The sequence below is a fragment of the Podarcis liolepis genome (genome assembly GCF_965112155.1).
Source record: "Podarcis liolepis genome assembly, chromosome: 17".
Classification (NCBI taxonomy): Eukaryota; Metazoa; Chordata; class Lepidosauria; order Squamata; family Lacertidae; genus Podarcis; species Podarcis liolepis.
Window position 1 is genome coordinate 10,124,839 of NC_139571.1, and position 13,684 is coordinate 10,138,522.

Genomic DNA, 13,684 nt, shown 5'->3' on the forward strand with positions numbered 1-13,684 from the left:
AGCTGTGGAGCCTAATCGGGGAGGAAAGAGGTAGGGGAAACTAACTTGGAACGAAGTTTCTTCCATGCCACCTTACACAATCATCAAAACTCTGTCTCGTTCCCCTGCAAGTCATTTCATATTTTATTTATTTTTAAAATATTTCATTTTTCCAATTTTTCATTTTACAATGTTTCTACCAAAAAAAAAAAAAATCTAATCTAAACAAAAACCAACATTTTCTTCGACTTGCTTCTCCTCCTCTCTGCTGTTCCTTATTTTATATCACAATCTTACTGCATCATCAATTCCAACCTATTTATAAATTTAATCTTTTTACTCTCTATGTTGTTGTTTTTTTACTGCTCCTGTTTATGTCAATCCTGCTAACGTTTTTAATTGTTTACAATTTGTCTTCATAAATTCAACAAATTCACATTCTGTTAGAAAAACGTCTCTCATCTGGATCTCTTATTCTTCTGGCAAGTTTCACCATCTCTTCAAATTCCATCAGTTTTAATTGCCAATCTTCTTTCGTTGGGACTTTTTCTTCTTTCCACCTTTGGGCATATACCATTCGCAAATCATTTATTTTTTGCACTGACCCTGCACCCTGGACAATTTAGACCTAGACCTTTCCAGCCTGGAGACCATATTCTCCCTTCTGGGACTCCAGGCCAGAGGTCAAGATCTGCCCAAGCCATTTTGCTACCTGGGGCAAAGGGAAAGGAAGTGAATTCCCCATTTTGTGCACAAAATTTGACTAGACAGCTGAATCTTACTTCAGCATTGGTGATGGAATAGACTGGGACAACCCAGTAAGATGGGTGGGGTACAAATAATGAAAATTATTATTATTATTATTATTATTATTATTATTATTATTATTATTATGTCTTCCACCACACCCTTAGGGCAGCGAGCTAGCTTAGGGGCTGTAGGACAGACCACATGGCACATTTCTAGCCACCTTTCCTCCCTCAGAATTTGCTGTCTGAGGCAGCTGCCTCACTCTTTCTGCCTTATGGAAGGGCCGGCCCTGCCAGTGGTGGGTGGCACCCGAAGCAACAGTACGCAGACTAATGGATATGGCTCTTACCTTTGCACAGTAGGCTCTATTCCAGCCACTCAAAAAGTCAGAGGTTTTGACACACACACCCATCCACTCCATTCTCCATCCAGGCAAACGAGGCATTATCACAGTTCAAGGAGACCAGGCAAAAGCACTCGAGGAGAGCATGAAGGAAGGCTAAAATTGCAAACTGATGTGGAGAACCGATCTTAAGATTGGAAAAACGAGAAACCAACATTGACCCGTCCATATTTGATCCACAGTGAACTGGGCATCCCCAAGTTCCACTCAAACCACCAGAACCCTTCCTCAAATGAATGACTTGCCTGAACAAGAGAGATTGTTAAAACATTAGTTTATTCAATTCATTCTGGAAACGTGTGGGTGTTCCATTGCTCCAAGCATAGTAGCAGCAGCCCAGACCCTCTGATGCTCTCTGAAGCATCCCTCTGTCCCCAGGGTGTATCCAAAATATGCCCCAGTGGTTTTGCTGCACTGGCACAGCAGCGGTTGTCGGCACCAGGCCGGGGTGCTGGCTTGGATGGGAGTTGGGGGTCTCTCAAATGTATGGGCAGAGAGGCCCAGGTCAGTGCTTCTTCCCAGAAGCTGGGGGGTTACCCACAGTGGGCAGGCAGGATGTTGTGAGGACAGCACTGTCTGCCAAGATGCTTGCAACTGAAATATCTGGAAGAGTGGGGTTGCTGCTGGCGGGCAAAAGAGGTGTGGCGGGGACAATGAAGCTATCTATGTCATGCATGTAAGCTAATGTTATTCCTGACCTGGCTTCGACCACAGTGGGAATGGGAATTTAGAGAAGTTGCTTCAACTCTTGTATCAGTAGTGAGAGCATGCCCCTAAGAGACAACAGGGTTGGAGGGTCTGCCCTAAGTCACCCTAGAATACCCACATGCAAATGGCTCCAAGCCCAATGGGGGATGTGACTACAGGGAACTGGTCTAATGGGCCATTGAAGGTTCAGGGCTCAAGGGACTCTATATGCTTAGAGTCATGCTAACGCAGAGCTCCGGGAGCCCTTTCTAGAGCACAGCAGCTGGTCCTGGTCCATCCTAGGAAAGGCGCCATTTGAGCCACAGCAGAAACTGATCTGGAACATTTGCAGAATGCCACATAGCCTGGGGTTAACAATAAGGGTTCTATGAGCATGTGGAGGCTATATGTTTCAGGTCATTGGTCTGCCTCGACCAGAATCGTGTCTATTCTGACCAGCAATGGTTTTTCCAAGGTCTCAGGCAGAGGTCCTTCTCTGCTGATGGAGATGTGTTCTGACACAACTGCTCTTTATTAAAATGACCACCGGTTTTGAGGTCCACCAGAAGGTGCCAAGATCAGCTGCTGCACATAGAAACAGAGCCCACCACAGAAGCCTTCCTGAAATGCTTCCAACCCACCATTCCCCATGTTCCTCCCCTTCTCTAGGGTGTACAGAGGCTGGTATGCAAACAGCACTTGTTATGTGATCGGCATTTGGAGGCCTTTGTCTTTTCTGGTGGACCGACTGATGCCGGCCTGTAAGTCGCTAAGCTGGTGTTCCATAAATGCCTCCCTCTAGTCTGCTTTGCTGAACACTAGAAGGAAACACTTCCTATCCTTGTCCCCAGCTCTGGAGCTCAACAGCCTCCCAAACAATGCTATAGTAGCCCCTGGGTTTAGTCATGCTGTCCTCCCTGCCTGGGTTTCTGTTCCTTTGTTCCCCAACCAAATCCTCAGACGTTGGCCATTGGCCTTGTCTTTGGACAAAACTCCACCCAGCTCATTCCTGGTTGAATATAACTGAGAACCTGCTTCCTTTGGGCTCAAAGGGTATGGGATGTCATTCCATGTAGACAAAGCTACTTCTTGGAAACAGCACTGAACCCCATTCCAAAAGAGAAAAAAGCAGCTGTGGAAAGGATGGGGGTGCCAAGTCGGTCAGTGTGCATCCCAGTTTCCTTAAAGAGGCACAAAAGGCCACAGCAAGAAGGAAGTGGTGAGGAGTCTTAACTCTTAAAGTCCCAGTAGGTTCAGTCTCCCAGAAGACACACAACTAGCAGCAAAATCGAGCCCCTGCAAACAGCCCTAGGCTCCCTGGAAAACGTAGAAGGTTTCATTCTTATTCTCCCTGCCCCCAAGCTATGTTGCACACTCGCATCAGATAATCTGAAGTCTGTCATGACAATCAACGAACCTGGTCCCAGGAAAGGCCAAGGAGGAGGTTGGGAAATTGAGAGTGTGAGAAGTTAGACGCCCCCACCCCCCCTGAAAAAAAAGGCCCAGTCCCACAGTAAGGAGACCAGGAGTGCCTCCATAGGTCAGACCTCGCTTGTGACTGACCGGGAGGGAATGAGGACATCTGGGGTGGTGGGGAAAAGACACAGCTGAGGATCAGGTGACCTCTGAGAACACAACTCCGTGATTCTGGAACAGAAAGAGGGAGAGGCAAAAGAAAGAGAGTCAGTTCTGCCTTCAGAAAGAGTAACAAACTGATTGAGAGGTCTGAGTTTGATCAGAACCTTCAGCTGGGCCCTACTAGAGCCAAAACAGCAGGGTCATGACTGTGGTGCAACACCCAAGGTAATCTATCAAGCGGAATCTAGTACCACATTTACTCAAATGTAATGGGCCATCGAATCTAATGCGTGCCTCAATTTTCAAAGCTTTGAAACCAAAAAAGTATTTGCTGGCAAATGTAAATGCGCCATCAAACATAATGCGCACCCGGATTTTCGCGACACAATTTGGCTAAAAAAGGTGTGCATTACATTTGAGTAAATCCAGTAATTTTAAAGCTTTCCTCATCTTGTTGATGTGTGTGCATTTTAAAGAAGCACACTCCTAGTCCTTGTGGCTGTAAGATGGTATTTTTAAGTGCAAGGGAGGATTTTACGCTTATAGGTTTGGAAAATTCAGAGGAAAAGTTGACCTAGTCTTTACTTATAGCCCTGCCATATGAGACTTCACCCCCTGTCTTCTGGTTGTTGCAAAAATGTCTCAAACAGCAACAACAAATAATGTATTTTGGTGTGGACAACATATATATAAAAAAGGCAAAGCAGCACAGCAACAAAGAAAACCAAGACTTGCAGCACAGTTCTGTGCCTGCTTACTCAGGAGTAAGTTCCACTGTGTTCGGTGGGGCTTATTCCCCTGTAAGTGGGCATAGGATTGTGACCTATGTGTGTGGATTAGGTTGGCTATGTAAATTTATCTAGCTGGAATAATTTATTCTAGTCTCAGAATTTTTCTAGTTGCGGAATTTGGAGTATCTAGCACAGAACTACACACACACACAAATACACACACACATAAACACAACATTGCTGCTGGTTTCCTTTGAAGGATGTGCCTGCAAGCGTTTGTTTCTCGAGGGTCATATGATCTGCAGCAGCTATGATACGAAGTGCATTGAATGCTCTGTTTTCAGCCTGTCTTTGACCCATCAGCGCTGCTGGGAAGGGAGCCTGGGACCCAGTGGAGCTAGTTACCCCCAGACATGAGTCCCTTGCTCTCCTGAACTGCCACTTCATCCCTGCTGCTCTTCAAGAGAGAGGTGCTGTCTTCCTCCAGTCCTCAAAACCAAAGCAGAAGCATGGTGTGGCAGTCACATTCTTAAGGAAGCCAGCTGCTGGGCTCTACCCCAGCTGCCCAAGCAGACTAACCCTCAGGACTTTGCTCACTATGTTGAGGTCACTTCCCGCTGTTCTGCAAAGCATCAGAGAAAGCATGGCACAGCCAGAGCAAGCGGGTTATTAATGCTCAAGCTCAGGGAAGCAGGGGGCGGGGGGAAAGGCTGGTGCATGTTGCCTGCAGGATGGGCAATGGGCATCCACAGATAAGCTGTCCATGCAAACGCACCTCCATGGGCATTTGTTAACCTACTCCGCCATGTTGCCAGGCCTCCTGTTGCACACAGAATTGTCAGAATAAGGATCTGGCCCAAGGATGACTATCCCCTGCCCTTAAAACGAAGAGAGCTCTCTGCGATTTAGGGCGATGCTGCCCCCTCACTGAGGGGCAGATGGGGCTCGTCAACCTGGAAAGGTACCCATCTAGGAGTAGGAAAACTCTGGTCCTAGAAGTCTGCCCCCTTGCAGGATATCTTTGGGAGAAGAAAAGGATAATCCCACACAAATCCAGAGTCGAGTCCCTAAGACAGTTGCATGCAGTGGCGTAGTGTGGGGGGTGCAGGGGGGCCGTCCGCACCGGGCGCAACATCTGGGGGGGGGGTGCACTCGCACTCACAGCTCTCTGCCCCTACCTGGCTCACTCACTCTCTCTCACTGCAGTGCTGGCTGTGCGAATCCGATCCAAGCTGCCGGGTCGCTGCCCACTTTGGAGGGGGTGGGTGCCAGGCGTGTGGTGCGGAGAGAGAGCGAGGGACTATCTGGGGGAGGGACAGTGCAGCGGCCGCCCAGCGCAGCGCTGAGCGCGGGAGAGAACCACACCAGACCAGACCAGGCAGCAGCAAGAAGCAGCTGGCAGCGGTGGCAGGTTAGGGGTTAGGGGGCGCAAATTACTTGCCTCGCCCCGGGTTAGGGGGCGCAAATTACTTGCCTTGCCCCGGGTGCTGACAACCCACGCTACGCCACTGGTTGCATGGTGCCCTGCTTTCCTTTGGACCACACCAGCAAGGCCAAGAGGGGCAACCTGTCTTCTGGGCAGCCCAGGACCTCCAAACACACTGTCCAGGCTTGCACTCCGAGGTGATCACTTTGGTGCTGCTAACACCGCAGTCTGACTTCACCCCTGGAGGCACACTCCATTGTATCTTGAGACAGATGGATGCTGACAATCCCCCCCCCCCCCTCGGTGGACATCATATTATGACAGGCATTCCTCCTCCACCCGCAAGCTGCGATCAAAACAAGCTGATCTCTCCTGGATTTGCATGTGCTGGCCCAATTTTGCTCATCCTGTAGGATGGGTTATCACATGTGTCAACCCATGTAGACAGGAAACTACTGTATTTTTCGCCCCATAGGACGCACCAGCCCATAGGACGCACCTAGTTTTTTTGGGGGGAAATAAAGGGGAAATAATTATTTCCCCCCCAGGTGCACTGTGCTAAGCCCAAAGCTTGGGGCGTGCGGAGCTCAGCGCGCCCCAAGCTTCTGGGTGCTGGCTAGGTCTCCGCTAGCCGTGGGAGAGCCGTGTGACTTCGTGCGGCTCTCCCACGGTTAGTGGAGTGCTGCGCTAATCCCATAGCTTGGGGCGTGCGGAGCTCAGCACGCCCCAAGCTTCTGGGTGCAGGCAAGCTCTCCGCTAGCCCTGGGAGAGCTGGGTCTCCCACGGCTAGCAGATAGCTTCCTGAAGCCTGGAGAGCGAGAGGGGTCAGTGCGTACCGACCCCCCTCGCTCTCTAGGCTTCAGCGAAAGCCTGCATTCACCCCATAGGACGCACACACATTTCCCCTTCATTTTTGGAGGGGGAAAAGTGCGTCTTATAGGGCGAAAAATACGGTGCTTTTCAGAGGTATTTTGGCATCGCTGGTTACAATTTCCTGTGATGTTCAAGAGCCTCTGACAGCTTAAGTGTAGGCCTTCATTAAGGGAACCTGTGCTCCACCCCCCAAAATGCTGTAGGATTCCAAACCCATGGCCAGTGGTGAGGGATGATGGGAGTTGTAGTCCAGCAATATTGAGAGGGCCACAGATTCCCCCACCTTTACTCTAACTCAGTGTTTCCCAACCTTGGGGCTCCAGCTGTTTTTGGACTACAACTCCCATCATCCCTAGCTAGCAGGGCCAGTGGTCAATGGTGATGGGAATTGTGGTCCAAAAACAGCTGGAGACTCAAGGCTGGGAAACACTGCTCTGACTGAACAGAAAACTAACTGTAGGGATCATGACTCTCATTTCCAGGCAGCCATGTAATTAGCATTGCCTTATATACTTGTGTGTGTGTGTTTGTGTGTGTGTGTACTTTAAGAGGGCCAAATATTTTGTGGGTTTTGAAACTGAGATGGAAATTCAGTCAGCTGCACCAATCCTAAAAGATAGATGGAAACTCTCAGGCTGAAAACAGCCCCACACCCCTGCAAAAAGGCATGAGGGATGCAGGCTAAAAAGCCACGTGGAAAACCAAATGAACACTTTGAGGCTTGTTTCTCCTGGTTCATTGTTCTCTTTAGTATTAAATAATGTTCAGAACATCTCTTCAGTTTCTAATGTGCTTCCAATTCTTAGACATTTTCCCTAATAAAATATATTTTCGTTTAAGATAAGAGAATTGCCTGCTGGGCAATTCACCGCACTTAGAGGCTGCCTCTGCTCACAGGCTATGGCAATGTTTCTCAAACCTAGGTCTTCAGCTGTTGTTAGACTACAATTCCCACCATCCCTAGCTAGCAGGACCATTGGCCAGGGATATTGGGAGTTGTAGTCCAACAACAGCTGGAGATCCAAGTTTGAGAAACACTAGGCTATGGTATATCAATGTTGAGATGCCCATTAGTTGCAAGGCAACCCCAGCCATGCAGATGACTAAGGAATATAGGAAGTTGGACCCATTTGGTCAACCTGCTCAGTATTGTCTTCTACACCAGCTGGAAGCCACTCACCAGAGTCTCAGGCAGGAATGTTTCCCAGCTGTTCCCGGAGAATCTGGGAATTGTACCTGGGCACTGAGCTATGGGCTTTACACAGCTGGGGCGTCCTGTCCTCACCATACCTAGTTGGGGTGGGGAATTTCTGCTTCAATTCGAGCATTCCAGCTCACCTAGTGTAGGTGGATGGGAAAGTTCTTGCTTCCTTCCATGCTTCCTTTCCACCTGAAGGGTCTCCTCAAACCATCAAAGCAACTGACCCAACTCCCTTGACATCTTCATGTCTGTCTCTCTGGACCCATCCAATCGCACAGCCCTCTCTTCTCAACTCTTGCGGCCCTCAACTTCCTTGACCTCTAGTTATTCCCTGCGCTGACGCCCTGCCCAAATATTATTCTCCCTCGATGAGTGTTCCACCTTGAGCAAGCAGTGGGGATGGCATCTTGCAGGGGGCTGAGTCTGACCCAAAGGCAGTTCCCTCCCCCTTCCTCCAGATCAGTCACTTACTCGTAGGGGCGGGCCATTGCTGCGTTTCCAGGCGCCGCCAAGCGGAGAGATCGCGCTAGCTGCCTTTCCAGGCCTCTTGAGAGTAGTGTAGAAAACTCCTGTTCTTCTGGGGGGTCCCTCACCTGCTACATCCCCACCCCACCCCAAGGGGGGCGGGCAGGCAGCACCATAGCAGGGGAGTGGGGGAGCACACACGGATGGTTGGGAGAGAACGACACAGAGATTGAAACAATTAGCTGCTTGGTCAACACACACTTGCTTGGATTGGGGAGGGAAGGAAATGGAAGTTTTGGATTATTTTCAAGGTGTGGAGAATGGCGAGGGCTTGGGGACAAGGTGGCTCATGCCACACAAAGAAGGACTCGTGAATCCCAAAAGTTCCAGAATTCGGGGCATGGAAAGGTTCACAAAAACTCACTCTGTTTATGTGTAAAGCCTCTCCTCTTCCCAGTGGGGAGGTGTTGTGAGCGGGAATCGCTTCCCGCGGCCGCAGGGGGGCGTGGCTAGGCCCCCTGTGTCATTGGAGTCCTGGGCCTGTGTCACACACTCCAGCCAGCCAATCCAGTGGGCTGGTGGGCGTGGTTTTGCTGTTTAAAAAGGCCGCGGGCCCTACAAGCTCCTCCTTCTTGTTCCCGGCTTCCTCAGATCACCCGCCCTCCCTTTAGGCTTTGCCTCAGCACCTGACCTTGCTATGGACCTCAGTCGGTCGCCTTGGTTGCCCAAGGGGCCTGGTAGTAAATAAGTTCCACTTGGCAGATTGGGTCCAGCCACTTGGTTTTTCACCTACCTCGTAGCAAATTGTCACAACTTTGTAAGGTTTGGCGGTTAGGCACTGGAAATGCATTGTGTGTCGGAGGGGAGGTTGTGGCCATCACCTCCCCCTCCCCTTGAAGGGTATTCTGTTAAAGGGATCCAGCGGTCGTGGCTCCTGTCCGAAGCCCAGTTGGCGGCTAAGGCCATGGCTCAACCCCTGGTGACTCTGGGGGAAAGCTTCCAGTTGATTTGCATCAACAAGCTCCCCCTACTGGTTGTTAACCCTCGTGTGACTCCCCGCAGAGCGGGCAGGAGTCAAGTATAGTCTGTTCAGATCCCAATGCCTAAGCCAATACCACTCACATTCTGTAACCAATAAAGTTGTGGCCTTTTTTAGCCCATTAACCTAAACTACTTGTGTCCGTGTGTCTTATTTCATCACAAAGCAGGGCCTCGACTCACAACTATGTAAACTCATGCCTTCTGTGTAGAAGGGCCACTTTCTCCTTGCCTGCCTGCCTGCAGCATTTGGTTGGGGGCAGAGGACCAATCAGGTCCATAATCAGTCCCACATTTCCATCACAGGGGTTGTATCTAAAGCAGGGATGGAGACTATGTTGTCCTTCAGATGTTGCTGTTTGAAAGTGTTGGGACTACAACTCAACTTGTACTGATGTGTCTGCACGGGGGAAAGTAGACACAGAGAGAGGAACCTCCTGCTTCAAATTTGCATCAGCCCCAGCTAGTATGGACAATAGCCAGGGGTGAGGTAGTTCACCAACATCTGGAGGACCCACAGGTCCCCTACCCCTGCCCTACACTGCCAATCCCTCCCAACCATGCTGAAGGTGAGACTTTGCTTGAACAGGAGTCGCTCTGGGCTTACAGATATGTGAGCAGAGAAGGGAAGGGTGGACTGAGCAGGCTCTGAGATAAGCAAATTGCAAGGAGATTGGGAATTGGGAGTTGGCTGGCAGGTGGCTTCCTCCCTCGTGGTCCAAGCATCATTGTGGCGGTTAGCCTCCCCGCATCCAGGGAGGCAGCTAGAGTTAGGGGCTCAAGAACTAAGGGGAGTAGCTAGCCTGACACACTTCCCTGTTGAGGTTAGAGCTGGCAAGATATTGGCCATGTCTTGCTGCCCCCTGCTTCCTCCTCCTTTTCATCACCCTAAAGAGCCAACTTTCCAAGTTCTGCAACTGCTTACCTTCTGTTTCCTGGCCTTCCCTTATGCTAACCTTCCCCTCTCAAACGGTTCAGAATAGCTCAGCCAAGAAGAGCCCTTTTCCTTCTGATAAATGAACCCACCCTACTCAATTTTTGGGCGCTGCTCCATTTTATTCTTGGCACCGAGTCCAGGCATCTTTAAAAGCTCTCTGCATTCAGACTGTGAGCCAATGGATCAAGCACTTTTTGCATGTTGGATTATTTTTTTCTGTGGTTATTTGGTTTAGACAACAAGGCACTTTTTAAAAAAGCACCTGTGTATTCTGTTTGCTTTTGTATGGAAGAAAGCAAGACATTAGCAGGAGAAAGAGGACTCCTAGCAAGTAGAGAAGGGAAGGACAGGGCAAGAAACCCAAGGCCTGGTCAGGAGAGGGAGCAAAAAGCAGACATAGTGCAACATAGCGAGCGATCGGAAACTGCAAGTGCAAAGAGCCGAAAGGTCTTTCCAAGATGTCAAAGCAGGAAGCAAAAGTGTCTCTGGAAGATAATAGGGAGCCAGTCCAGTAAGCAGTAAAGAGGAATGACATGATCAAAGCACCGCCATGCGGTATGGATTATTCAGCAAGCAGAACTTGGAAGAGAAATGAAACATTTAAGGTGGGAGAGAGCCAGACAGAAAACAAAACATGACGGGAATCCCAGATGAGTAACAATCAGAGCCCGAAGCAACGATTTAGCAACTGATAACAGAAAGGGATGGATTCTGGCAATATTAAAAGGAAATGCGTGGCATGATCTACAGAGAGAGAATTTGATGAGGTGGGTGGGTGGGGGAGAAAAAGTTACACAAACACACACCCCTGACACACGCACTCCCACCAAGGCTACATACTTGGATAGAGAATTGGAGACCCAAATCCTTATCGAGATAAAAAGGATTGGGGGGGGGGGAAGGTGGTTTAGAATGGAGGGAAAACTCAGTGCTATGCATATAGATTATTAGTGAGTAAAAGCTCTGGTGCAGAAAATAACAAAGAAAGAGAACAGTTGTAAGTGTAAAAGAGGCCAAAAGAAAAGTTCGGGTGTGTCACATTCACGTGTAAAGTTGGCAATCTAAACAGATTTTGTGAATAACTGAAAGCTCGGGGATACACCAATGATTGTTTATAGTCTTCTTGGTTTGGCTTTTGGCATTCATTCATACATTTCTAAAACTGAGGAAACACATACTCTGCTTTCAGACAATCGTGAATTAATCTGTGATGGTGGGTACTCATGTGTGAATGATGATATTCACCAGGTTTCAGATATCCCTGTAAGAAGGGCAATTCTCAGAAACCATGCCAAAGCGGCTGCCCAGTTGTTCATCAAGGCAACAGCTAGTCAGTCCTCCCTTTGACCACTCCTGAAGTGGAGCAAAGAGATAAGAGAGTGGCTGCAGGACAGCTTAGGTACCATGTGATGGGCAGCCAGACATGTCCCATCACACAAAAGAGGTTGCTTTATATGAACTTGTTCTATAGCTCTGCCCTCCCATCTTCCTCAACCTCTGCCCCCTTCCCTCTGCACAAATTCATCTGCTCTCCAGTCTTCAACAGTCACTTTGGAGCTGCTCCCTACATCTGAGACAACCTGTTTTTCGTCTTTGCCTTCCCTCTTAAAACCCATTTCTTCCACCCAAACATTTCCTGGATTACCACAACCTCCTTTCTTGCTTCCTGATTACTCCCTCCAGCTATCATCTCTCATTTTTCACTAGACACATTCTGTCTTCTCCCAGTTTTGTCCTTTCCATCACACCAAGATTATATGGGCCTCTAAGCAACAGAGACTTTTGAATTCTCCTTGTTTGGTCTATTAAGGTACATCCCACTTTCATGGTGGAACTCGGGTAGTCATACATGGAATTCCCCATAGAATATCTCTTCTAAATTACTGCATTGAGCCCAGAACTTCATGTTGAGGACAACACAAGGCACCAGGAATGAAATGTATGATTGTGGGAAGCTACTTATGGACTATCTGAAGCTAACACAACAGAGCATTTCCCAACTCACTCCTTCCAGTGCTCAAGCTTTTAATTGCCACTTTCCATCCCTCACTGTCACCCCCTCCTCACTCTACTTAAACCCTTTGCATTCTTTCAAATCACCGCTTTCTCCTTCTCTTTTTCCTTTAGTCCAACCTATGCTGCTGTTTAAAAGTGGCATTTTACAACCTGCTTTTGCTGCCCTTCCCCACCCTAACTTCATGCAAACTCAGGGTTGTGATGAGAAATTCTCCAAGTAGGACCGGATGATGATAGCCTTACATGTATATCAGAAGATATATCTATTTATCTATCTATCAGACACAGCACTCCAAGCAACTGGGTCTAGCATCTATACTGGAGGAATTTCCCATAATGCCCCAACATAGTGTTCCTCTGGGATGCTGTATGGGATTTAAGTGGTGGCTAAAGCCAGTTGATCAGTGAGCTCTAGTTGCTCCCCACTCCTGCTCCCACTGTGCCATGTAGGCCTGTCATGGCCCACTGACTGAGGAGGGAGCCCAATGGAGGGCCACATTTTGCCCACAGCCCACCCCCAAACCTGGAGCCAACTGTGTGTCTGTGCATAAGTTGTAGAGATGTTTCAGGACGTCGCAGAGCAGGAGGTAGGCAAGGGTTGCTGGGCGGGATGCCGCTTACCTGAGCCACACTCAACTTTTCTAGGGAACTGTCCACACAGGGCAAGCCCATGACAGGGACACTGGGCAAGCTGCTTTCAGTTGGGGTTGTTTTCTTGGCCGTAGGTGGGCTGCTCTGGAAATTGTTGACCACGCAAGTCACCTGCCAGCAAAAGAAGGTAGGAGCATAAAAACCCTCTTCGCCTGATCCCGAACAATACAGTGAAAGAAAAGACTCTTGAGAGTCCCATGGACTGCAAGAAGATCAAACCTATCCATTCTTAAGGAAATCAGCCCTGAGTGCTCACTGGCAGGACAGATCGTGAAGCTGAGGCTCCAAGACTTTGGCCACCTCATGAGAAGAGAAGACTCTCGAAGCTACAAACATGAGTCTGACCAAACTGCGGGAGGCAGTGGAAGACAGGAGTGCCTGGCGTGCTCTGGTCCATGGGGTCACGAAGAGTCGGACACGACTAAACGACTAAACAACAACAACAACTAAACTTTCTGCCCAAATTTAGTTCTTCTACTTTAGTTCTTCACTTTCTGCTCATGCTAGCCTTCCTTGACTCCATGCACATGGCTATCGGCCAAGCTCCCCAAATCCTTTCCTTTACCTTTTTCCTTTTTGTGTATATTTTTTATTAAATTTTCTGTTTTACACTTTAGAAAATGCATTTATACAACCTTAAAACATCAATGACTTCCCCTCTTCTCTTTCCATGGTTCATTTTGCATAACATAAATCCCTGCATATTTTACATAAACTAAACCATTCAGTATTCCATTATTACATCCATCAAACCTTGTTTGCATTGTTGAATTTATCTTAATGCTGCCCATGTTTTCGAGTGTACACAATTCCCCCCCATATATGCAATAAACATCTTCCAATCTTCTTTAAATGTACGTTCTTCTTGTTCTCTTATTCTATATGTTAGGTCCACAAGCTGTGCATATTCCATCAGTTTAAGTTGCCATTCTTCTTTGGTTGGGACATC

The 13,684-nt window shown here is 48.5% G+C and overlaps 1 protein-coding gene across 4 annotated transcripts in view; it reads right to left on the bottom strand.

Moving 5' to 3' along the window:
* Positions 1-1,389: 1,389 nt before the first annotated feature.
* The window catches only part of PLPPR2 (phospholipid phosphatase related 2), a 41,102-nt gene continuing 28,807 nt past the window's right edge, over positions 1,390-13,684 (bottom strand). The window contains exons 7-10 of one of the 4 annotated variants that reach the window (XM_083483133.1): positions 12,706-12,846; positions 8,100-8,224; positions 4,904-4,948; positions 3,373-3,466 (exon numbers count right to left, since the gene is read on the bottom strand). In XM_083483133.1, coding sequence (XP_083339259.1) covers positions 4,924-4,948; positions 8,100-8,224; positions 12,706-12,846 — 291 coding nt within the window. In that variant the 3' untranslated portion in view covers positions 3,373-3,466; positions 4,904-4,923. Of the gene's footprint in view, positions 3,467-4,903; positions 4,949-8,099; positions 8,225-12,705; positions 12,847-13,684 lie in introns of all 4 variants that reach the window. The other 3 variants (XM_083483132.1, XM_083483131.1, XM_083483134.1) reach the window with 3 other exon arrangements.